The sequence below is a fragment of the Bufo gargarizans genome, chromosome 1 (assembly GCF_014858855.1).
Source record: "Bufo gargarizans isolate SCDJY-AF-19 chromosome 1, ASM1485885v1, whole genome shotgun sequence".
Classification (NCBI taxonomy): Eukaryota; Metazoa; Chordata; class Amphibia; order Anura; family Bufonidae; genus Bufo; species Bufo gargarizans.
The window spans coordinates 63,439,909-63,463,349 of NC_058080.1; the positions used below are offsets into that span (position 1 = coordinate 63,439,909).

The following is a 23,441-nucleotide window of genomic DNA, read 5'->3' on the forward strand; positions in this document are numbered from 1 at the left end:
TATAGGCCACGGCCGCGGCATTGCCCGTTTGAACCCGCACTGGGAGGCCCGCAAGGAGAGAGGTCCAATAGGAGAGAGAGAGCGGAAAAAATCGCCCTCAATTCCAGAAAGTTGATTGGAAGGCGAGACTCTGCCGCCGGCCAAATTCCTTGAACCGTGCGAGACTGGAAAACGCCCCCCCAACCCAGGATGCTGGCATCGGTGGCGGCGATCGTCCAGGAGAATGCGAGAAAGGAACTCCCCGACCTCAGGTTCTTTGGGAACAGCCACCAAGGGAGAACTGCCCGAACCCGCTGAAAGGTAAAGGATCTCCTGTTGCGCCAGGCGAGTGTGAAACTGGGCATATGGAAAGGCCTCGAAAGAGGCTACCATAAGACCCAGGACCTGCAAGTATTCCCGAATGGAGAGGCATGGGGAGCGCAGCAGATGCGACACTGCCCCCTGGACCTGGGAGGACTTGAAGGCTGGTAGAATACTTTGGCAGCCGAGGTGTCCAAAATCACCCTCCGGAAGGAGAGCCTCTGGGACGGGAAGAGGCAGGAGTTTGGGAAAGTTACCAGGCAGCCGAACCGTTCCAGGGTCTGAACAGTGATCCGGACGCTGTCCGTGGTCTGCGGTAGAGAGGGGGGCCTCTATCCGGATATCGTCCCGACAGGGCAGCAAAGGAATGCCCCTGGTACGAAGAAGCGCCATGAGCGGTCCAGGACCGTGGCAAGGACCCGCGGGGTGGTCGCCAACCCGAAGGAAGGGCGACAAACTGACAGTGTCGACCCATAATGGCGAAGCGCAGGAATCGATGGTGGGATTCCGCAATCGGGACATGTGATAGGCCTAGGAGCAGCAGGGCGGGCTGACTGGGCCCTCTAGTGCCGGGAAGGCTGGTGCAAAGGAAGGCCTCTTTGCGGGCGACCTGAGACCCCCGGCGGAGGAAGCAGGCGACGGCCTACCAGATGAGAAACGGCAAAAGGCATGCAGAGACGAACTCGTCCAGCTGATCCCCACAAGGCCTGGAAACCCCAAAGGGGAGATTAGCAAGGGAACGCTTGGTGGAGGCGTCAGCGTCCCACACCTTCAATCAGATCTCTTCGCGCTGAGTGACAGAGATGGCCAACCTGCGGGCAAAGAGGGAAACAATGTCCCTAGAAGCTTCGCAAAGAATGTTAGAAGCCTGAGACATCTGGAGAACCAACTCCAGTGTGTTAGTAGCCGCATCTCGTACCGCAAGTTCCTGGTGGTGGTGTTGTAACCACACCGAGAGAGCACTGGCTACCCCTGCTGAGTGAAAGGTAGGTCACAGGGACGCGCTGCCAGCGAAAAAAGGACCTGGAAGAGAGTCTATGCGTCTGTCTACAGCATCCTGGAAAGAGGAACTGACTAAGACAGGAAGGGCCACATAATTGGCTAATCCGGCCACCGGAGGATCCACCTTAGGGGGAGGAGACACCTCTCCTCGCCGTCAGCAGGGAAAGGAAAGTATATTCATGCGCTGGGTGGTCGAGAACCTTATTAAGACCACCCCAGGCCCTGGACATGACCGCGGAAAAATCCCTCATGGACCGGGAACATGGTAGTCTCCGACTGCCTGGACGGAAAAAGGGGGAACTCCTGACCAGTGGAAGGAGGAGAATCCCCTTGGAGAATAAAGGTGTCTCGGACAGTCACCACTAAGTCAGCCACCCTGGTGGAGAGCTTAGGCGAGGGGTCCCGCTCCATGACCTAATCAGAGCCGGAAATTCTCCTTCAGACTTGCGCTCCCTAAGGGAGGGGAGAGTCGCCCGAACGCGCCTCTAGACGAGGGGGGGGGGGGGGGGGGGAGAGCCAGAGCCATCCGAGGAGGGATGCTGCTGCTCACGCTCCCTGTTAGTATTCGGGCGTCTTCTGTGGAAAACCACTTAGAGAGGTGGTTGGCGTCACAGGATTTGAAAATGCCCTATAGTCCAAAAAGGACGTGGCTCGTCCGAGCCGGATAATTCTCCTTCGGAGTACTCTCCCTAGGGAGGGGGAAGAGCAGTCCGCAAGCGCCACCGGCGAGGTGAGGGGGGTGGAGAGACCGAGACATCCGAGGTGGGATGCTGCCGCTCACGCTGCCTCTTCGTAGTCAGTCACCCACTGTGGGGACCACTGAGAGAGATGGAGTCGTTAGCGCCACAGGATTAAAGGACATGGTTGCCTTGGTGACTAAGACCAATTTAGCGGCCGCGCTGGACATGGCAGATGCCCAAGCGGGGACCGCAGGCCCCCAGGGACGTGGAGGAGGGGTGGAGGAGGGGGGTAAGGCAGGGATGCAGGCAATACTTATCTGCTCCTGCAGAACTTCTCCCTCGACTCCAGGACCAGCAGGGATGCACCTCATCAGGCTTCTGACTCCTTGTCCAGGAGTGCAGTGTTCTGGTGGAGGGTGGCAGCAGGAGACCCAGTAGCTGGTGGGATACCGGAGCTGCAGGTCGAGCCCGGATCCACTTGTCTTCTTTGGGGGGCAATGGAGGCAGCCAGGCAGCGTCCAAGGAGGCAGCGGGCATTCCACGGGGGACCAGGAAGGCGCCATGCCGACCTGTGTCCCCATCTAGAATAATATAAACAATTTTTGAAGGCTGAAAGGGGCTTTGAACTCAGAAAGCCTGGACATGGGGCAATAGCAGCAGTACCACTGAGCTACCAGCTTGCCTGGCACAAAACGGAGTAGAGTGATGAGGAGCTGCACGGCCATGAGCAAACAGAGTCTCCGGTGTAAGGAGAGTCAGAGCGGCATGCCGAGGCTCCGCCTCCCCTAACGCGTCATTATGGCGCGAAAAAAGCGCGCGAAAATAAGCACGCGCACGAAAAATAAGCGCGCGCGCGAAAATATGCGCGCGCGCGAAAATATGCGCGCGCGAAAATATGGCGCGCGCGAAAATATGGCGCGCGCGAAAATATGCGCGAGCGCGAAAATATGCGCGAAAATAAGCGCACCACGTGGAGGAGCGGCCTGCCGGCGGGCGCTGAGGGAGCGCAGCAGCCAAGGCCCGACGAGAGAAGCGCTGAAGCCCACAGTTTAAGGGGAAGAGATGCCAGTACTCCAGTGCCAAAATGAAGAAAGTGCCCCATCAGGATCCTTCTTCAAGCTCACCCAGGCAGCCACAGACAAATAGACACAGAGGGAGGGGGAGGGATTGTGCAACACTTATCTGCTCAGCATGCTCCCTCGATGTCCAGACCAGCAGGGATGCGCCTCTTCAGACTTCTGACTCCAATCCAGGAGAACAGTGCTCTGGAGGAGGGTAGGCAGCAGGCGTCCCAGCAGCTGGTGGGATGCCGGAGCTAACAGGTCGAGCCCGGATCCACTTATCTTCTTGGGGGGAAATGGAGGCAGCCAGGCAACGTCCCAAAGACGGCGGCGGGCACTCCACGGGGGACCAGGAAGGCGCCATGCCGACCTGTGTCCCCATCTAGAATAAAAATAACAAAAAGGAGTAGAATCAGAGAATGTCAACCTCCTTCACCAGACACTAAGCAAAGACTGAGTTCCTCCTGGTGGAGTCTGGGGGTATAGCCCGAGGAGGAGGAGCTCTGTCATTTGCATAGTGTCCCTCCTACTAATACCTCTAAGCTATACCCATGGTCTGTGTCCCCCAATGGAAAAAAGCACGAGAAACCATACGTTGCATTCTGATACTCTTCTGACCTGTTAACAAAACTCGAATTAGGCTACTTTCACACTTGCAGCAGAGGATTTCGGCAGGCAGTTCCATCGCCGGAACTGCCTGCCTGATCCGTCAAAACGTATGAAAACTGATGGCATTTGTCAGACGGATAAGGATCCTGAGCCAAATGACAAATGTATAGTGGTTGTGCTTGGTATTGCAGCTCAGTAACATTCACTTGAATGAGTCTGAGCTGCAGAGAGGTCATGTGACAGACGGATGTGATGTTATAGGCTGAGGCCGTAGTGCTCAGCCCTTCCAGCGGCTGATCAGCAGGGGGTGGCGGGATCCGGAAAAACAGATCCGGCATTATTTATTTATTTTCAAATTTTTTGCGGTCTGCGCATGCTCATGCCGGATCCGTTTTGCCGGAACACTATGGGCCGGATCCGGCAATAATGCATTTTTCAATGGGAAAAAATGCCGGATCCGGCATGTGTTCCGGAATTCTGGACGGAGATAAAACCGCAGCATGCTGTGGTATTATCTCCGTCCTGAAAAGTCAAAAAGACTGAACTGAAGACATCCTGATGCATCCTGGACGGAATGTTCTCCATTCAGAATGTATTAGGATAAAACTGATCAGTTATTTTCCAGTATAAAGCCCCTAGGACGGAACTCAATCCGGGAAAAGAATAGCGCTAGTGTGAATGTACCCTTACGGTATATGGAATTGCAGAAATCTTTACAGCAGTTTGCTTTACGGTTCTTATAACATAATATTTCATTTTTCTTCATAATTCTGTTTGTTGCCCTTGACTATGGGTCTCTCTACTCCTGCTGGCAGCCATGTGACGCAACAATTTTTAACGGGAAAAGCCTGTGACATAAATTAACATGCCGTGCATTTAAAGGGGTTATGCAACCCCTATAATGTCTCCCCAAATGCCTGGGCCCCTTACACATATTGTACTTGTCTTGCTCCCCGGCATCCGCGTTGCTTCTGACGCCAGCATGGCCGCCGCTACATCTCCCCATCGCGCAAATGAAAACATCTGGTGACGGGGGGGGGAAGCAGCCAATAACAGGCCGCGACGGGGACGAGCCTCTCTAGCATCGCCAATATCTGCCACATTCCATGCAGTGTGTGGAGGAGAGGTGTTAAAATCTCGTCCATTTTGCTAGTTCTGTAATGCGTTGAGGATTTTCTGCCTGCTTAATCTGGTCCGAAAATCTGCAGCGTATCCAACCCACGTAAACATGCCCTAACAGTATAAGGTCACACCCGGACCCAGCTGCAAGACCTGGACCCTACACGATTCCATGGCGAATCAGTTTCCAGTTCGCTTTAAATCAGAAGAGTGCAGGCCTTAAAGGGGTTGTCCAGTTTCCAATAATGATGACCTATCCTCAGGATAGGTGATCAATATGAGATTGGCGGGGGTCCGACTCCCCCGCCGATCAGGTGTTTGAAGTGAACGCAGCGATTGCAGTCTCTTCATTGTGTACCTGCTCGCTGTAGACATTGCAGCAGGTGTATCCTTCTTCCCATTCACTTGAATGGGAAGGAGCTGTAATTACACTGCTCGTCTCTGCAGGTACACAGTGAAGAGACAAACAGCGGATCGCATGGGTGCCAGGAGTTTGGATAGACCCCCATCGATCTGATACTGATGACCTATTCTGAGTATAGAGCATCAATACAGGAAACCGGACAACCCCTTTAATATGGCCTGACGGTCATCTGAACTCCTACACCGCAGACCGGTAGCATTCTGAATTTAGCTATAAATAGAGAAGAAAACACCTCCCTTTCATGCAAGTTACCGTTTAATAATGCCCTGTGTACGAAACAGAAAAGGGGCCATTTTCTCATGTGCGGGAGCATGCCAATATCAGCGTGAGCAGACCCAGCCGTAATGTGCCTACAGATGGCATTTCTCCCTCTCCCTGGTGGAAAACAAACAATCTCCCGACCACAGGGACCGCCAACCACCATTTAACAGTAAAAGGCTTTGAAGAGGTAAATGTAATGGATTTAATTGCCTTCACCAGCGATGGATGCCATTAAACCATCAGGACGCAGGTTTAGAAGAATGAATTCGCCGGAGGGAAATTAAAAAGGAAGCAAAAAAGCTGGACCCCTCTAAGCAATAAACAGCTGAAATGAAAAGCAGCGCATGTCTCATGTAGAAATATCACGTTGTCTGGCTCTCAGGCGGTGTCTGCCGCGGCACGCAGCTACTTCCAACGTAAAGGTCATCAGCCATACCACAGAATACATTTAGCTTACCTCCAAAATTGTCCGTGACCCGTACATATCCCAGATTTTTCTCCTGCGGACATCAATGCCTCGGCCAGGGTGCTGTTATCACATGTAAAATTTAAAATAAAGAATTACTATTTTACGTACAATATTCCTTATGGGCATTATTTGTACTGCTATAATTCTCATCTTGTTCAGTACATTTTATTAAAGCGAACAAGAAAAAACCGTCACGTCCTTGTGTACAGAACCTGTGTGGAGCCTTCAAAGCTTAGCTTGTGCTGCAGACTCCTTTTCTTCCGAATTCATTAAACTGGTAGTTGTTTTCATTGTCTGCCGTGGTACACATGGTGCAGCTGCAGCCCGGTCACGGGCACCGTGTCTACCAGCTCACTGTACATTCGCCACTAATCACTACTTAAAACTAACTTCTAAATCCTCAAAGACTTTTGACACCCCCCTTCCGAGTAGTCACAGCAAGGGCAGCCCAAGCCCACTTCCATGTAGACACAAGCGACGAGCCCTCCTCACATCATGATGATGCGCCTATCACCAGGTGTTGTACGTAGATTCAGGTATTGGCCTCTGGTACAACTAAGTCAGCATATGGCACCCGCAGGGTCTTTTCTCTAGCTAGCCGGAGTGGTTTGTGGCCTAGGGAGATTGATTTAGATCAGGCATGCTCAACCTGTGGCCCTCCAGCTGTTGCAAAACTACAACTCCCAGCATGCCTGAACAGCCTACAGGTATCAGCCTACAGCAGCGCATTGTGGGAGTTGTAGTTTTCCAACAGCTGGAGGGCCGCAGGTTGAGCATGACTGATTTAGATTCTTAATGGAACTGGGGGAAAGCACCTGCTTGACTAAAGCATTAAAAGGGGTTTCCATTACAGAAGTAGAGACCAGCAGACATGCAGTCAGCATTGCCAATGAACTGTAATATAAGTAGGGGTTCCTTTATGTTTTTAACCCCCTCTGAGCCTGCTGGGACAAAGGCTTATTTTGGAGATCCAGTGACGTACCAGGCTCTCTATAGGGACTGCTAGGCAGAGGCTTCCGCCCAGCAGTATGCCAGGTGATGTCACCGACACTAATGGGCGGACTTTAGCAAATGCCCTAGCCTGTAAAGCAGCTAGGGCAGCGCTAAAGCCCGCCCATCGGAGCCAGTGACGTCACTGAATACACTGCTGGGCGGAAGCCTCTGCCTAGCAGTGGAAAAACAAAGAAAAAAGCCCTTGGAAGATCCACAAGCTATAGGGATAGCATGCTCCAATGCTAATATCAGGGGGCTGCCAGGGTGAAATTGTGGGCATGTCCGGATTCGGCTTTGAAGCCGGACAACCCCTTTAATAGCAGAGAGCAAAACCTAGTTGCCATAGACAATTTTCCAGTCACCATGAAGACAAGGAGGGTCATTTACTAACTGATATGAGTATCCGCGACTTTCCCCCACTCACGCCAGGTCTAAAAAAGGGAGCGGGGAAGGGGGCAGGCCCGTCTCATTTATCATTTTCTAAGCCTGTTTTAGCAGTAGAAAATGTTCTAAATCTCTGCCAGCAAGGGAGACGGCGCCTCTACATACCTTTGGAGGATCCACCACCAGCGCCTAAAAAGACGGTCTTAATAAATGACCCCCCAGGTTTTCTTCAGCACAGGTCCAAACCCACTACTACATTTAGATGACTTAGCGGCAATATTCAGACCCAAATCACAAAAATGTGCTGTGTCAAAATGCATAGAATTACCTCTTCATTGCTTAAAATATGAACCAGGAGTCCATTTCCACATCCCAAGTCTACAAAGGACTGCTTCTCCGTACTTTGCCTTTGTGATCGCTCTTCCTCCCAAAGAACCTACAAGAAACACAAGTTGTGGCAAAAGTAAATGAGAATCTGACAGTAAGAGCAGCAGTCTGAACTGAGCAAATTTGAGGTGTCACAAAAAAAAACTGCTGGTCTCCTCAGAGGCAAGGATCCAGGTATCCAGACAGGAGAACACTATAGCTGTCACTCAGAGCAGAACCAGGCAGAATAAAACTTCATATTGACACAACCCCTCATGACAAAGCTCCACAAACTGTGTTTACCCAGATTCCCCTACCTAGTGCTGTCAGCAGTTTAGCATGATCAAAACTGCTGACTAAGTCCTGATAAATCTGGTGCCCAGTGAGACCATTAATTAGTTGGTGCACATCTTGAGTAACGCCCCCCCAAGCTGGCAAGTAACTCCTCTTTCCTGCTATGCAACATCTTTGGTTGGCACGCTGTCACCGTAATAAGGGTCTAAAATGCTTAAAGGGAACCTGTCACCGGGATTTTGTGTATAGAGCTGAGGACATGGGCTGCTAGATGGCCGCTAGCACATCCGCAATATCCAGTCCCCATAGCTCTGTGTGCTTTTATTGTGTAAAAAAAACGATTTGATACATATGCAAATTAACCTGAGATGAATCCTGTCCCTGACTCATCTCACATACAGGACTCATCTCAGGTTAATTTGCATATGTATAAAATCGTTTTTTTTACACAATAAAAGCACACAGAGCTATGGGGACTGGGCATTGCGGATGTGCTAGCGGCCATCTAGCAACCCATGTCCTCAGCTCTATACACAAAATCCCGGTGACAGGTTCCCTTTAAAGGGGTTTTCCAGTAATAACTATATATTATTATGCATCCAGCCTGCCTCTTGAAAGAGAAGATTCATACTACTCCATGCCACTCTGGTCCTCTGCTGTCTCCATCTAGCGGTCCCTACAGTGTTTACATCTGGCTGGCCATGGTCATGGTTACAAGCACAGCTCCAGCCAATGACTTGTGGCCACATCACCGCTGAAGCCAGTAATTGGCTGAAGCAGTGCATGTGACCATGCCAATGTCTCCATCTAACGCTTCCCATAACTGTTTACATAAGACTAGCCATGGTCATGGTGGGGGACATGTGACTATGCCCATGCACCACCGGATGTAATAGGTGCGGGGCCTGGAAGATGATAACATTGGAGGCAGCGTGGAGCAGTTAAGTATGAATCTTCTTTTTCAGGGGGCAGGCTGGGGCATTACATAAAATATAATTATTACTTGAAAAACCCTTTAATAAATGTGGTTCAAAGCATGTCCACCAGCCGCATCAGAATTCAGGTGAATTTGGATTAGCAGATCTCCCCCATGTAGTCAGCTCCTGAGCGCCCTCTAGTGGTGGCTGCAATCTGCAATTTTTTTTTACTTATCTAGGCAGTGGATTAGGGGGTCTGTTTCAATAAAAAGGACACACTGACCAGCCTGAAGACATACTTAGAATAAAACCTAAAATAGAAGATGAGGATAAGTCGGGAAGATCAGTAGAGGCTCAGCTACGATTCATGCAAAACTACATGAGGACTTGGCTGTGAAACCACCTCTTCTCTGTCAGCCGTGAAGTCATTTTACTCTGTGCTGAATACGGCGTTCCCTGGCGTCGCACATTTAAAGCCAACATGATTCTGCCACGGAAACTGGCCACGTTGAGAACAGATATACAGCCAGGTGTTTCACAATTGGAATCTGCCCTTTTAGACTCACTAACAGATAGGTCGCTATGGCCACATCTTCATAGACAAACTTTTCAGGATCTGTGACTTCAGGCCAGACCTGAGGGGGAGAGAAAAAGAAGAAGAATGTGATATTAGCAAAAGGATTCTGTACAACTTGTCCTTAGAGGGAATTACAAAATAAAAATTCTGGTATTCTACATGCCTTTCCAGATTTCATCTGTTTCTGGGAAAGCTGGGTGACGACCAATATTGCTACTATTGGGGATATTTTTCAGGAGGGTCTCGTTTTAAAAAGGGTTATCCCATTCATTATTTTCATGCTAATGGCCGTTTCAACATACTTCTGCATAAAAAATTACTTTTTCAGAATTTTTTGCTTCTATATGTCCCAATTGATGATGCTGGGATAAGGATCTGGATAGAATCGGTCTCCTTTCCCTTCTGGCAGCTGACTCCAGAAGGAGTCTTCTCAGCTAGACTGCCAAGATGCTGCAGAGGCTTTGTTCCTTCCCGACATTGGCAGAAAGCCTTTCTATGGGCTGTCCTGTGGTGACCGGCAGATCCACCAGTTCTCAGCACATTTGGGGGACCTGCACATTGCTATACACTGGTGGTATACAATGCAAGTAAATGAACACCAGGTGGCGCCATACTATGTAAGTAAATGAACACCAGGTGGCGCCATACTATGTAAGTAAATGAACACCAGGTGGCGCCATACTATGTAAGTAAATGAACACCAGGTGGCGCCATACTATGTAAGTAAATGAACACCAGGTGGCGCCATACTATGTAAGTAAATGAACACCAGGTGGCGCCATACTATGTAAGTAAATGAACACCAGGTGGCGCCATACTATGTAAGTAAATGAACACCAGGTGGTGCCATATTATGTAAGTAAATGAACACCAGGTGGCGCCATATTATGTAAGTAAATGAACACCAGGTGGCGCCATATTATGTAAGTAAATGAACACCAGGTGGCGCCATACTATGCAAGTAAATTAACACCAGGTGGCGCCATATTATGTAAGTAAATGAACACCAGGTGGTGCCATATTATGTAAGTAAATGAACACCAGGTGGTGCCATATTATGTAAGTAAATGAACACCAGGTGGCGCCATACTATGCAAGTAAATTAACACCAGGTGGCGCCATAAAATGTAAGTGAATAAACACCAGAAGGCGATAGAATATGTAAGTAAATGAACACAAGGTGACACCATACTATTTAAGTAAATAAACACAAGTTGGCGCCATACTATGTAAGTGAATAAACACCAGGTGGCGCTATACAATGTAAGTGAATAAACACCAGGCGATGCCATACTATGTAAGTGAATAAACACCAGGCGAGGACATACTATGTAAGTAGATGTCATTACTCTTTACAGTATCTTTTTAACAGAAATTAAATGGCAAATATGCTCCATTTTTATGATCTATACAATTAATATTATATTCAATGGTGGGACAAGCAACAGCCTTCTAGATATATAAATCACTTTAGTCATCAGCTTCCAGGGTGTACCACTATCATACTCTTAACAGAGGCTAATGATCAGGCAATAATCAGGATTTGTCACAAGCTAATTATAGTTCCCCTTTTGTGGTTGAGGGACCTTTGGACCTTCTTTAGTCGAAAAGGGTGCAAGGGCAATTGTAAGTATAGCTATACCACTGCTACGGATTCAACAGAGAATTAATTTAGGCTGAATTTGGAGGTCCTAACAAAAACAAACCTATAGGTGCTCTGTTACTCATCTTCCCAGAATACCATTAACCAAGTCCTTTTGGCCAATCAGAGGTAGTCAGAAAAAGGTCATGTGGTGTAAATCCCGCCCATGCAGAACCATTCAGAAATGGAGTACACAGAAAATGAGCCCTCCTGTTGGTGCATGGCTTCAGATCACTCCAGGGACTTGCTGACCATGCCCTCCCCCTTCACTGGTTAGCATCATGGCGTCTGGGCCCCAAAGCTGCCTCTATGGTGTATACTGCATCTGAAATTGTACAAATATTCTAGGGATTTCACACAATGTAGGATATTCACATTTACTGCCTACGAAACTGAAGAGCAGGGTGAAAAATTGCTAAACTTCCAGCAGTAATCTGGGGCAATTAATAAGAGAATATGAGCCCGGGAAACGACTCATTGCTATGATTTTACTGTAATATGTGCCCTGGCAGTGATGGATGAGCCCCGGCTACCTTCACCATATCTCTGTACTTCTCCTTCAGGCTCTGATACCGCTTGCTATATTTATCCACCGCAATGAGCGATAGCGTGCTCTTAAAGTCGCTCCTCTTGTCCTCCGTGGACCACTTGGCCAGCCGAGACAGCAGCTCATTTTTCATCCAGGAGATTTTAGGGTAAATCACGCCATCCGACTCCCAGCCTTCTGCATAAAGAGTGAATAGGGAGAGCGACCTGGAAAACAGCCATATACAATTGTATCAGGAGAACATACCCAAGCACAGGTCCCACCCATTCATATCTTTTATGCCCATTTTCTAACACAGATCCATTGCGTAAACATATTTAACCCCTTCAAGACCAGGGGAACTTTATCCCCCCCCCCCCCCCAATCTGCCATCACATTCGTACTTTCCCGTATGAGGGTCTGTCTTCTGCAGGACAAGTTATATTCTGTAATGGCACCGTTTAGTTTACCATATCTTGCGTTGACAAATTCTTTGTGGGGTGGAATTGAAAAAAAAAAAAAGGCACTTCCGCAATCGTTTTTTTGAGTTACAGGGTTCACGGTTCTCTAAAAATGACATGAGGACCTTCTTCTGTTCTGGTCAATATGATCACAGCGATACCATCTTATATATACACGCCACCAGAAATTGAGCGCAAAAAAAAAAAAAAAAAAGCATCTGGAAAATGTAAAGGGGTTTTCCAGTTATACACAAAATTTAAAAATTACCCAGTCAGGTGATGAAGTCACGAGTGCATTTTGACTCCTCCAGCGTAACTGCGAGACTCATGGGGAGCATCTGCAGCATCAGGTCACTGCCTCTCCTTCTCCTTCGAATGTCACAGATTCAAGCCTGCTTGAAGTAGGGTTGGGCAATATACCGGTATTTAGGATACACCGCGGTATTAAAAAAACGGCCATATGGCGATATCGCAGTTTCTTAATTACTGCTGTATTTTAGTGATGTCATAGGGGCAGTCGAACGTCAGAGTGCTGACTGCTTCTAAACATCCAGCGCACATTACAGAGCAGTACACCCACCAGCCGGCATGCGGAGAAGGAGAGAGTCCCTCCCTCCCCACTGTGACGCCACTGCCACCAATGAAAAAGATTAAGAGGAGGGGCTGTGAAGCTGCCGCTGGCCACCAATGAAGATAATACTTGGGGGGGGAAGGCCACTGAGCCACCAATAAATATAATAATTCACATTAGCGTTCTCATTTCCGCTATTGAGATTGGTCATAAGATCTCAAAAGCGGAAGAAAACGCTTCAGTTTTGTCCCTATTCATTGTCAATGGGAACAAAACTTAACTGAACGAAACGGAATGCTCCAAAATGCATTCCGTTCCGTTTGGTTGCGTCCCCATCGCGGACAGAAAAACGCTGCAGTACAATGCACTGTGCTTAATAAGCAGGGAGAAGACGGCTGATCGGCAGGGGGGGTCCTGGGATAGGACGGCTCATCAGTAAAAATATCTCGGAAAAGCCTTTTACGTTTTCCATGTATTCTCTAAAAAAAATTGTTAGTGTCATTTTTATTATGCTTTACTAAAAAATAAAAACCTTTGGAAAGAAATGTTTTTGCATCACCATATTCGGACACCCATTATTTAATATTTTTTATATTCCTGTCTACAGAGCCCTCTCCTTCCTGACTGACGGGGGCCTGTTCCTGCAGGTTCTTTTCGCTTAGCCCTGTCAATCAAGAGGGAGAGGCTAGCCGAGGAAGCAGGACTCTACCCAAAAAGACGATGGAGATAAGGGTTGGGCATGTTGGGTTTCAATATGCCTGATCCTTTTGTTCCCAGGGAACTAAGCAGCCACCAAAAGGAGTCTGACATCGGCTTCTCATGCGGAACACATGCATGCTCGGCCGATGTACAACGGGCAGTTGGGAGAGATGCTGCATGGCCAGCTTATGAATCAGATATACCTTAAAAGGGGTCTCCGGGATTTAAGAAAATCAAAATACCTAAATATTACTTTATAATAAATATATTCCCAGATATCTTGCATTAGTTATAATGGCTCATTTTGTCTGGGGGAGCAATCATTAGGGGAAATAAAAAGGCCGTCATCCTACTAGTACACACAAAACCTGTCCTAATCACATAGCAGGACACAGTCACATTCCCACCTCCTCTCTGTACTTCATGTCTCCTCATGAACTCCATTCCTACAGAGATTCAGCTGAAGATCTTACCAGCTGTATTCAGGCTCATAATCCCTGACAAGCAGAGCAGAGAGCAGGATGAGGCAGCTCTTTACCTCAGGGCTCTGAAGTAACTTGTCCTGCAGTGTGATTAGGACAGATATTGTGCTTACTAATAAGACGGCGGCCATTTTATTTCCCTTGATGATCGCTCCTCAGACATAACTAATGAAAGGTATGTGGAAATATATTTATAATAAAGTAATATTTACTTATTTTCATTCTCTTAATTCCTGGAGAACGCACACCTCAAAATGCTAACATAAAGGGAAGTCTGGCTTCCACCGCACACCTAGGGGTTAATGAAAGCCTCAGTAAATAACAGAGGACACAGAGAGAATCTGCATTGAGAGGAGAACAAAGAGCTTAGAGGAGGCGAGATAAAACATAAAGGGGGAACCGAAGGACTGAAATTTCATTTACATTTTAACAAACTAAACAGAAACCTGATTAGAGGAACTGCAAACGAATGCGCTCGCTCTAAGGGAGATAAATGGAGGAACAATGCAGAAACTAAAGGCCCGGAAATATCCAGGAGGTTTTATAAAGGATGCTGATGGAGACGATTATCTGTGCTCCGCACTCAAAAGCCTGGGTGACAAACAAAATGGCTGCCAGCCAGGGGTTATCACCCAGCAAGCCTTGCCACTTGAATAGTAAATGTGCCTTTAGGTCTCAGAGTTGGAGTAGAGAGCCGCTAACAAGCCGTATGTACTATCTGAATGGCTGGCCCGTAATACTACTTTCTCTGCAGAGCCCAACATACATTTTCGACACAAAAATAGGTGAATGACACCTTCCCCTTTAAGGGACTAAACATGGAGGCCTGGAAAGGGTTGCCACAGATTACAGGGAAAAAAAAAAAAAAGGTAAAAAAACTTTCTTTTTTCCCTGAAACAGCGCCACTCTTGTCCATGGTTGTGTTCGGTATTGCACCTCAGCCCTATTTAAGTGAATGTATCCCCAGAGACAGACCAAGGACAAAACAAACTCTTTAAAGCGGTATTCTGCCTATGATAAAAGTCATCTCCTATACACAACTATTAGATTGGTGGGGTTCCTACTTTTGGTACCCCCAGTAATCATGAGAACGAGGGCCCCCTCCCAAAATGAACTAAGCGGTAGGTTGAGTATGCACACTGCTCCTCCATTCATTTCTATAAGAGTTCAGGAATCAAGTGGGCGCTTGTATGCCGCTGTCCTCCCCTAGAGATGAATGGAGCAGTAGTGCGCATGCTCACCCTGCTGCTTCATTCAGTTTGGGTGGCATCAAAGGGTATTAAAGGGGCTCTGTCAGCATGATATGATCAACCCTATTAAACTAGGCATACTGGCTGGAAGGGCTCCCCATGCTGATTAAAACTGTACCTTTCTTTTCTCTGTATGCAAAACAGCTGCAGAGATAGCCGTGTTTTTATTTGTATGCAAATGAGCATGTTGGAGCACCAGGAGGCGGGGCTGAATCCATGGAGCACTGCTTTGTAACACCCCCTTGTGCTCTGCACACTCCCCCTACCCTTGATTGACAGGGCTAGACATCAGCATGCTCCATGTACACATCATATACTCTATGTACTACAGCCTTACCACACTGAGAGCTGCTCAGAAAGCTGAATGTATTGTAGTATAGCCTTTTATTACAGATTCAGGCCTCATTCAGATGGCCGTAGTTCTGGGTCCGCACCCGTTCTGCAATTTTGCGGAACAGGTGCGGACCCATTCATTTCAATGGGGCTGCAAAAGATGCTGACAGCATCCGTGGTTCCGTTCCGCGGCTCCACAAAAGAAATAGGAGCATGTCCTATTCTAGTCCGCGGACAAGAATAGGCATTTTCTATTATAGTTGCGGCCATGTGCGGTCCACAAATTGCGGAATGCACACGACTGGTATACGTATTTTGCGGATCCGGAAAGCACTACGGCCGCCCTAAATGGGTCCGTTAGGATGCGGTTGTGTTACATTGAAACAGAACAAACCATATCCGGCACTAAAATCATTGTAATCTGAAAAAAAAAAAAAAACAGATCCGTCAGTGACTTTCACAGACCAGACACAAAACTGCAGCTTTCAGTGGTTTTGCGTTTGGTCAAAAAATGCAACAAAATGGAATGGATTGCATCCTGATCAGTTTTGTCCCCATCGACAGTGAATGGGGACAAAATGCAAGTGTGAACCAGGCCTAAGCTGACACATAATAATGGTGACTTTATAATCACATATTGTGCTTGTGAATAAAGCAGTTGTATGTAGATTAGCCTTCTGAGCAGATCTCAGTGTGGTGAAGCTATAGTACATAGTGTATATGATACGTAGATGTAGCATTCTTATGTCTAGCCATGTCAATCAAGTGGAGGGGGGGGGGGAAGAGTGTGAAAATGAAAATCACACATACTCTACTACATGACAACCTCTTTCTAACAAATCTAGAACCAGCCCTGTACCTCACATGGAGCCAGAGATCTCACCATTCATTCCTCTGCTAGATTTATGAGAAGCTGTCAGCTCAGGAGCGTGTCCTTTCTGCTGCAGCTGGTGGCAGTTGAAGAATGGAACTGAGCATGTGCTTCTGTCTCAGTGAGAAGGCAGAGAAATTAGAAAGAGAACAAACAGCAGGTGGCGCTGTACACATAGATTTCATTGAATAACTCAGTAGCTATAATACTACATTTTTAATTACAGGCAATTACAAAAGTGTTCAGATCCAGGTGCTGGTTTGGAAACTGTAGAATATTTTGCATAGGACAGCCTCTAACCTTTAACAGCATTTAAAGAAACATTTTACAACAATCAAAGACCATGGGAAATGACAGAATGGGGACTATTCATTGACTTCTATGGAAGAATGTTGTGGGCATACTCTGACCTGCGCAGGGGTAATTGTGCAGAGAGGGGCCGAGGACATAAGCTGTGATATCACCTATTGTGAATAATGGATCCTGTGTTATATATTCAGAAGTGTTATCAATCCTTGTAATCCTGCCCTTGATAATAAGATGACTGCTGAGAAGAGATCTGTACACAGAGAAGTATTTCCTATTAGGCTTCGTGAAAGCTGCAAGATTTATTCTTAAAGGGGTATTCCCATCACAGACAATGGGGGCATATCGCTAGGATATGCCCCCATTGTCTGATAGGTGGGGGTCCCACCTCTGGAATCCGCACCTACAACGAGAACGGTGCGGGAAGAGCTGTCGCTGGAGGACCCCAGATTTCCCGGGTTCCGTCTACCACCAAGCTCTGCTCCCCGATGCTCCCATAGAAGTAAATTGGGAGCGCACCGCGCATGCGCGGCCCCTGCTCCCATTCATTTCCATGGGACAGACGGAAATAGCCGAGCCAGCGCTCAGCTATTTTTGGCGGCTCCATAGAAATGAATGGAGGGCGGCTGCGCATGCGCAGTGCGCCCTCCGTTCATTTCCCCGCTCCGTCCTCATTGTAGGTGCGGAACCCGTGCACCTATCAGAGAATGGGGGCATATCCTAGCGATATGACCCCATTGTCTGTGATGGGAATACCCCTTTAATTTAGATAATGACGTGAAAAAAAATACGTCTGACATTGAGAGATGATGGCATATTCCCTTTTAGGGGGTACTCCAATAGGAGTGGAAAAACTGGAACTCCTCTTTAATAAAATATCAGAAAATGGCACCTGGTAAGGGAATGGTCCACTTTGACCATATGTAGCATCTCCACATGTGTGCACTGACCATTAGAGGAGGACGCCATCAAGTCGTGTTCATCTACTGAACAGAATTTGGTGGCAAAAGAAATCAATACAGAATATATAAAAAAATAAAAATATTAAAAAAGGTGTAATGAAGAAGACAATATAGAGCAGTGGGTGGAACCTGGATGACTCGCAATAGAAAACTCTTCAGCGGGAGAATGAATGAGTGCAATTAAGGAAGCACTCCGGGATTTATTTTCCTTTCCCTATACCGTGTAGGATAGGCCATTTTTAAAGAATAAGGCCTCTTGCACACAAACTTTTTTTTTTCAGTTTACGTTCAGTTTTTTGCACTCCGTATACAAAACCATTCATTTCAATGGGTCCGCGCAAAAAAAAAAAAAAAAACGGAAAGTACTGTACTCAGTATGCATTCTGTTTAAAGATAGAACATGTCCTATTATTGCCCGCAAATCACGTTCTGTGGCTCCATTCAATAGAAAATTTTATGCCCAGCCCAATTTTTCTATGTAATTACTGTATACTTTATATGCCATGCTTCCGTTCCTCAAAAAACGGAAACCAAACAGAAAAACGGAATGGAAACACTACTGAAACAAAAAGAAAAAAAACGGACCGCCAAACACTAAAATAGCCATACGGACGTGTGCAAGAGGCCTAAGATAGAGACTCTTGTGAACACCTGTTTTATTTGATGTGCAATGTGTGAGTTGTCTGCCATCTTTATTCCTTCTTCCTAATGAACCCTACATTTCCCATCATGCCTGGCTTTGCAGAGACCGAGCGGGTGGAGTCTCACCACACCACAGTGTGTAAGGGCAGCCATGACAGATCAGTGACAAAGAGCTGCTGTCCCCTCACACTGCAGGGTCTCCATGTTTTCCTAGGTGATGTAGCTAGCTCCTGTCTGACCTCTCTCTTCCCTGTCAGCATTCACAATGCAGTGAGACCAGTGCGAAGCTTCATCTCATAGAACTACACTGGAGAGTCGGCACACACTGATAGTACAGACAGGCAGTGTGAGTCAGGAGGTTTATAGAACTGCAGTTAATCACTGTATACGCTCTTGACCCTTTAAATAGGGAAGACTTTATATCTTCAACAGAATACAGGGGTATACAGAGAAACATGAAGGGAGGGGAGGGACTTGAGAGCTTCGAGGAGGGATGTGATTGGTGATGATGTCATTAGGGAGTTCACAGGAAGTCATCCAGTGGGAGAGAGCAACTTCCTGTTTGGTCACATAACCAAGTACCTATAATGGAAAGGTATGGATTCAACTAGCTAAAAATGTAATGGAGTACACTGCTAGGATACTGGTGGTAAGTTAGTAATATATGTAAAATAAAAAAAAAAATAACGTAGTGCTCCAGCGGTCTCCTGAGCGAAGCATCATATCCTAGATACGGGCTAATGTATGCAGTGCAGAAAACGCTCACCATTCATCACCCTCGACATGTTCAAGACGGATCTGATAAATGTTGTTTTTCTTGACCTGGAAATGTCCCTGGCTGGCTTCTTCCAGCGGGAGAAATGTCACTGCGTTGCCGGAGACATCTGGAAAAGGGTTTCAGAGAACAGGTAACGTGACTTCTTCTCCATGATCTCACCGCCACAAAGGTTATGTCACAGACAGAACAGCCATGGCTCTGTTCACACTTCCTTCATGTAACGGACCCCTAGGACTTAGAATGGGTCGGGTTCTGCTGTGAAGTCTGGGATTTTGACACACTTACCGACATCATAGTTGGCAAATTCTGGGCATGTAAGCCCCACTCTGGGAAGGTCCCAAACCCACTCAAATATGCCCACTTTTGTGGGCAGTTTTGCTCCCATTTTCAGGATGGGACAGCCCCATTTTGCCAGGACAGTCCTTGTAAAGTCAGGACTGAGGCTCCAAGTAGAAATGTGAACACAGCCTTAAAGGGTTATCCAACACCTATTATGCCCCCCCAAAATGATCAGGCACCTCATACAGGTTATACTTACCCTGCTCCCCGGCACCTGCGCCGCTCCTGATGTCCGCTCGGCCGCCGCTGCCTCCCTAATGTCATCCGCAATGCTAGGGAGGCTCGTTCTCATCGCAGCCTGGCACCCCAAACCCCTTTCCCCAAACCCAGGGGTATCAGGAGCGATGCAGGTGCTGGGTACCTATAACCTATATGAGGTGCCTGGGCATTTTGGGGGGCATTATAGGGGTTGGATAACCCCTTTAAAGTGGAAATCAGGTTTCCAGCTATAAACTTTCTGAAAGGTTATACAATTGTCCACTATACTTCCTGTATTAATCCCACAGTTTTTAGGATCTCTGCTTGCCGTCATTCAATAGGAACCTTTATTGTTTACTTAAACGGGATGAACTCCTGGCCTGGTGGTGGGATGGCTGCTCGGCTCGTTACAGTAGCACTCCTACAAAAAAAATGATTCTCTGACCTGTTAAAAAGGTAATCTTCTCACCAGTGACGTATTTGTGAGTTATAACCTCCCTTCTGATCCTCAGCCGTCATGTGACCAACACTCAAATCCTCCAACTGACACAGGACAGGAAGTCAGTTACTTCTCTATTCATTCCTATTAGAGTCCATTCACACGTCCGTAGTGTATTGCGGATCCCCCCATAGAACTGCGGACAAGAAAAGGACATGTTCTATTTTGTTCCAGAGCCGCGGACCGGAAGATCGGGGCCGTGCTCCGGAAATGCGGATGCGGACAACACACTGGCATTGGGGAGGGGTCAACGGTATCCCAGTGCTGCTGAATGGCTTAGGGTGTTTAATCGGCGTATAAAACCACTATACCCACTCTCAATTAGGCCATCCAGCAGCAGGGTCTGGTGCTGACCCTAATCTCATACCGTAATGTGCACCACTGTTTAGCACTGGGGTATGAACTACCTTTCTGATGTGAACCTGACTCTCCCGATTTATTTATCCCAATTTTCCTTGGGTGTCGGGAGTATTACGATATAAGCCTGTGAACTGGGTGTCGCTCCTTTTAACCGAATATAGTAATAAAGATGTATTGTTTTATCTTTTAGTGTCTTATACAGGCAGTGAGTAGGAGAGTCTGTGTTGGTCACATGACACAGCTGAGGATCGGAAGGGAGGTTATAACTCACAAATACAGTCTCTGGTAAGAAGATTACCTTCACTACAGATTACATCATGTACCTTTCTACCAGGTCAGAGAATAAAAAAAAAAAATTGTGGGACTCCTAGAAGAGACCGTGAGAGTCCTGATTACTCCCCCTACACAGGATGATTGACAGCTCTCCCCATACAAGTCTTTGTAAACAGAAGGCTGTCAATCACTGTATGTGGGTGGGGTGATCCGGACTCTCACTGCTTCTCCTAGGAGTCCTGTGAGGATTTACTCTAAACCTTTTACTCAGAAATCCTGCTCCAAATCATACAAACCTAAATATCAGAGGCCCGGCTTCTCCCCTTCTCTCACGTCCTCCTTCCAGATAGGGCACCAGAAATCACATGACAGGCTCCCTTTAAAGGGGTTCTGCAGTTATTTTAAACTGATGATCTATGCTCCGGATAGATCATCAGCATCTGATTGGCGGGGGACCGACACCCGGGACCTCTGCCGATCAGCCGTTTGAGAAGGCAGCGGCGCTGGCAGTGCCAGAGGATAGATCATCAGTTTAAAATAACTGCAGAACCCCTTTAAGGCTAATTTTCCGTATGGATGTATTACATTTTGTGAACGGAGAGCCCCCCAGATGCCTCTTTCAGTTTCCGAAGGAGCTGTGAAAAATGAAAGACGGAAGGAAGATGAAAGCAGGAAAAACGGATTCTCCTTATGTGCAAAACCATCAGATTGTCACAGAGCAGAACATGACACATTCCCTGTCACTCGTGTGAAAGAGGCTCGAGGGGTTAAACATCACATTTTATGAATGCACCTATTCACTGACAGCAAGCAGAGATCTCGGAATGTACACTATATACTTTCAAATCTTGATTACACTTCCATTGTACACAATTATACAACAAGCAACGTTTTCTACGCACAAGGCCATTCTCAAGCCTTAAAGGGATTCTGTCGCCACATTTTACCCCCTACAGTAAAACATAGCTACTTGTAGGGCTCCCTGAGAGTCTTCATTTATTTCTTTATAAAATCGATTTTAGTGATATGCTAATGACTTACAAAAGGTGCCCAAGGGGATGTCCTTTCCTAACTTGGTGCCCAGCCGCACCCCTCGGTCCGGTGCCCAGCGCCGCCTCCAATATAATATATTCAAGAGCCAGCGCGCTGACGTAATCCCTGAGCCTGTTTGAAATCCTGCGCGTGCACACTACAGGTAATGGCATCGTCGAGCGAAGTGCGCATGCGCCGGCATATAGCGCACTTCGCTCGACGATGCCATTACCTGTAGCAGGATTTCAAACAGGCTCAGGGATTACGTCAGCGCGCCGGCTCTTGAATATATTATATTAGAGGCGGCGCTGGACTTAGGAAGGCGCCGCTAGGCACCGGACCGAGGGGTGCGGCTGGGCACCAAGTTAGGAAAGGACATCCCCTTGGGCACCTTATGTAAGTCATTAGCATATCACTAAAATCGATTTTATAAAGAAATAAATCAAGACTATTAGTTAATAAGGGCATCATTTAATACAGCCCAGGGAGACCTACAAGTAGCCATGTTTTACTGTAGGGGTAAAATGTGGTGACAGAATCCCTTTAAAGGGTTTCTACCACTTAGGTGTCACATATTTGGCTGTCAGACACTAGCGATCCGCTAGTGTCTGCTCTGGCCAACCATCCTAATATAATTGCTTTTGGGGCGGTGGTTTGGCTAAAAAAACTACTTTTATTAATATGCTAATGAGCCTCTAGGTGCTATGGGGGCGTCATTAGCACCTAGAGGCTCCGTCTACCTTCAGAAACTGCCGCCGCCGAGCGCGTCCCTCCAGCCCGCCCATCTCCTCCCGAATGCGATCCTCGTATGTATTCTGCGCATCCGCAGTGAATGTCTGACCGCTTCCGTGCTCAGACATCTCCACTGCGCCTGCGCGATGACGCCATAGTGCTCCGAGGAACAGGCGCAGTGGAGATGTCTGAGCAGGGAAGCTGTCAGACATTCACTGCGCATGCGCAGAATACATACGAGGATCGCATTCAGGAGGAGATGGGCGGGCTGGAGGGACGCGCTGGGGGCGGCAGTTTCTAAAGGTAGACGGAGCCTCTAGGTGCTAATGACGCCCCCATAGCACCTAGAGGCTCATTAGCATATTAATAAAAGTAGTTTTTTTAGCCAAACCACCGCCCCAAAAGCAATTATATTAGGATGGTTGGCCAGAGCAGACACTAGCAGATCGCTAGTGTCTGACAGCCAAATATGTGACACCTAAGTGGTAGAAACCCTTTAAAGGCTATGTAAACATTAGGGGGCAAATATTATTTTTTTATGATTGCATTTTACACCTTTTGGGCTAAAAATCATTTTTTTTCAATTGGTCCTTATTAAAAATAATTAGCCGTTCTGTCACCAAGGGTTAACCGTCTAGCTATGTGACTGGTACTTTCACTTTGTGCCGGTCATCTAATAACCCTCATCTGTAAATTATTGAAAAAGGTCATAAACACTTATTTAAAGGGGTTGTCCAGATTCGAAGCTGAACCCGGACACAACAATCCGATAAATGAGTGGAGCGTCGGCGCTTTTCACGCTCCGATGCTCGCCCTTGCCCTGCGCTTTCTTGGGATCCGGTGACGTACCGGGCTCTCCATGGATAAGCTAGGCAGAGGCTTCCGCCTAGCAGTGATCCCGGTCACGTCACCAGCACTAATTAGCGGTGCCCCAGCCTGTTTTTACATCCTAGGGCAGCACTAAAAACCGCCCATTAGAACCAGTGATGTCACCGGGATCACTGCTGGGCAGAAGCCTCCGCCTAGCAG

General features: G+C 47.4%; 1 protein-coding gene across 2 annotated transcripts in view; it reads right to left on the reverse strand.

Annotated features, from left to right (window-relative positions):
* The window catches only part of TRMT44 (tRNA methyltransferase 44 homolog), a 47,480-nt gene that overhangs the window by 22,840 nt on the left and 1,199 nt on the right, over nt 1-23,441 (reverse strand). For both annotated transcript variants that reach the window (XM_044295824.1, XM_044295815.1), the window contains exons 2-6: nt 18,968-19,085; nt 11,632-11,851; nt 9,446-9,514; nt 7,631-7,738; nt 5,914-5,985 (exon numbers count right to left, since the gene is read on the reverse strand). In XM_044295824.1, coding sequence (XP_044151759.1) covers nt 5,914-5,985; nt 7,631-7,738; nt 9,446-9,514; nt 11,632-11,851; nt 18,968-19,085 — 587 coding nt within the window. The remainder of the gene's footprint in view (nt 1-5,913; nt 5,986-7,630; nt 7,739-9,445; nt 9,515-11,631; nt 11,852-18,967; nt 19,086-23,441) is intronic.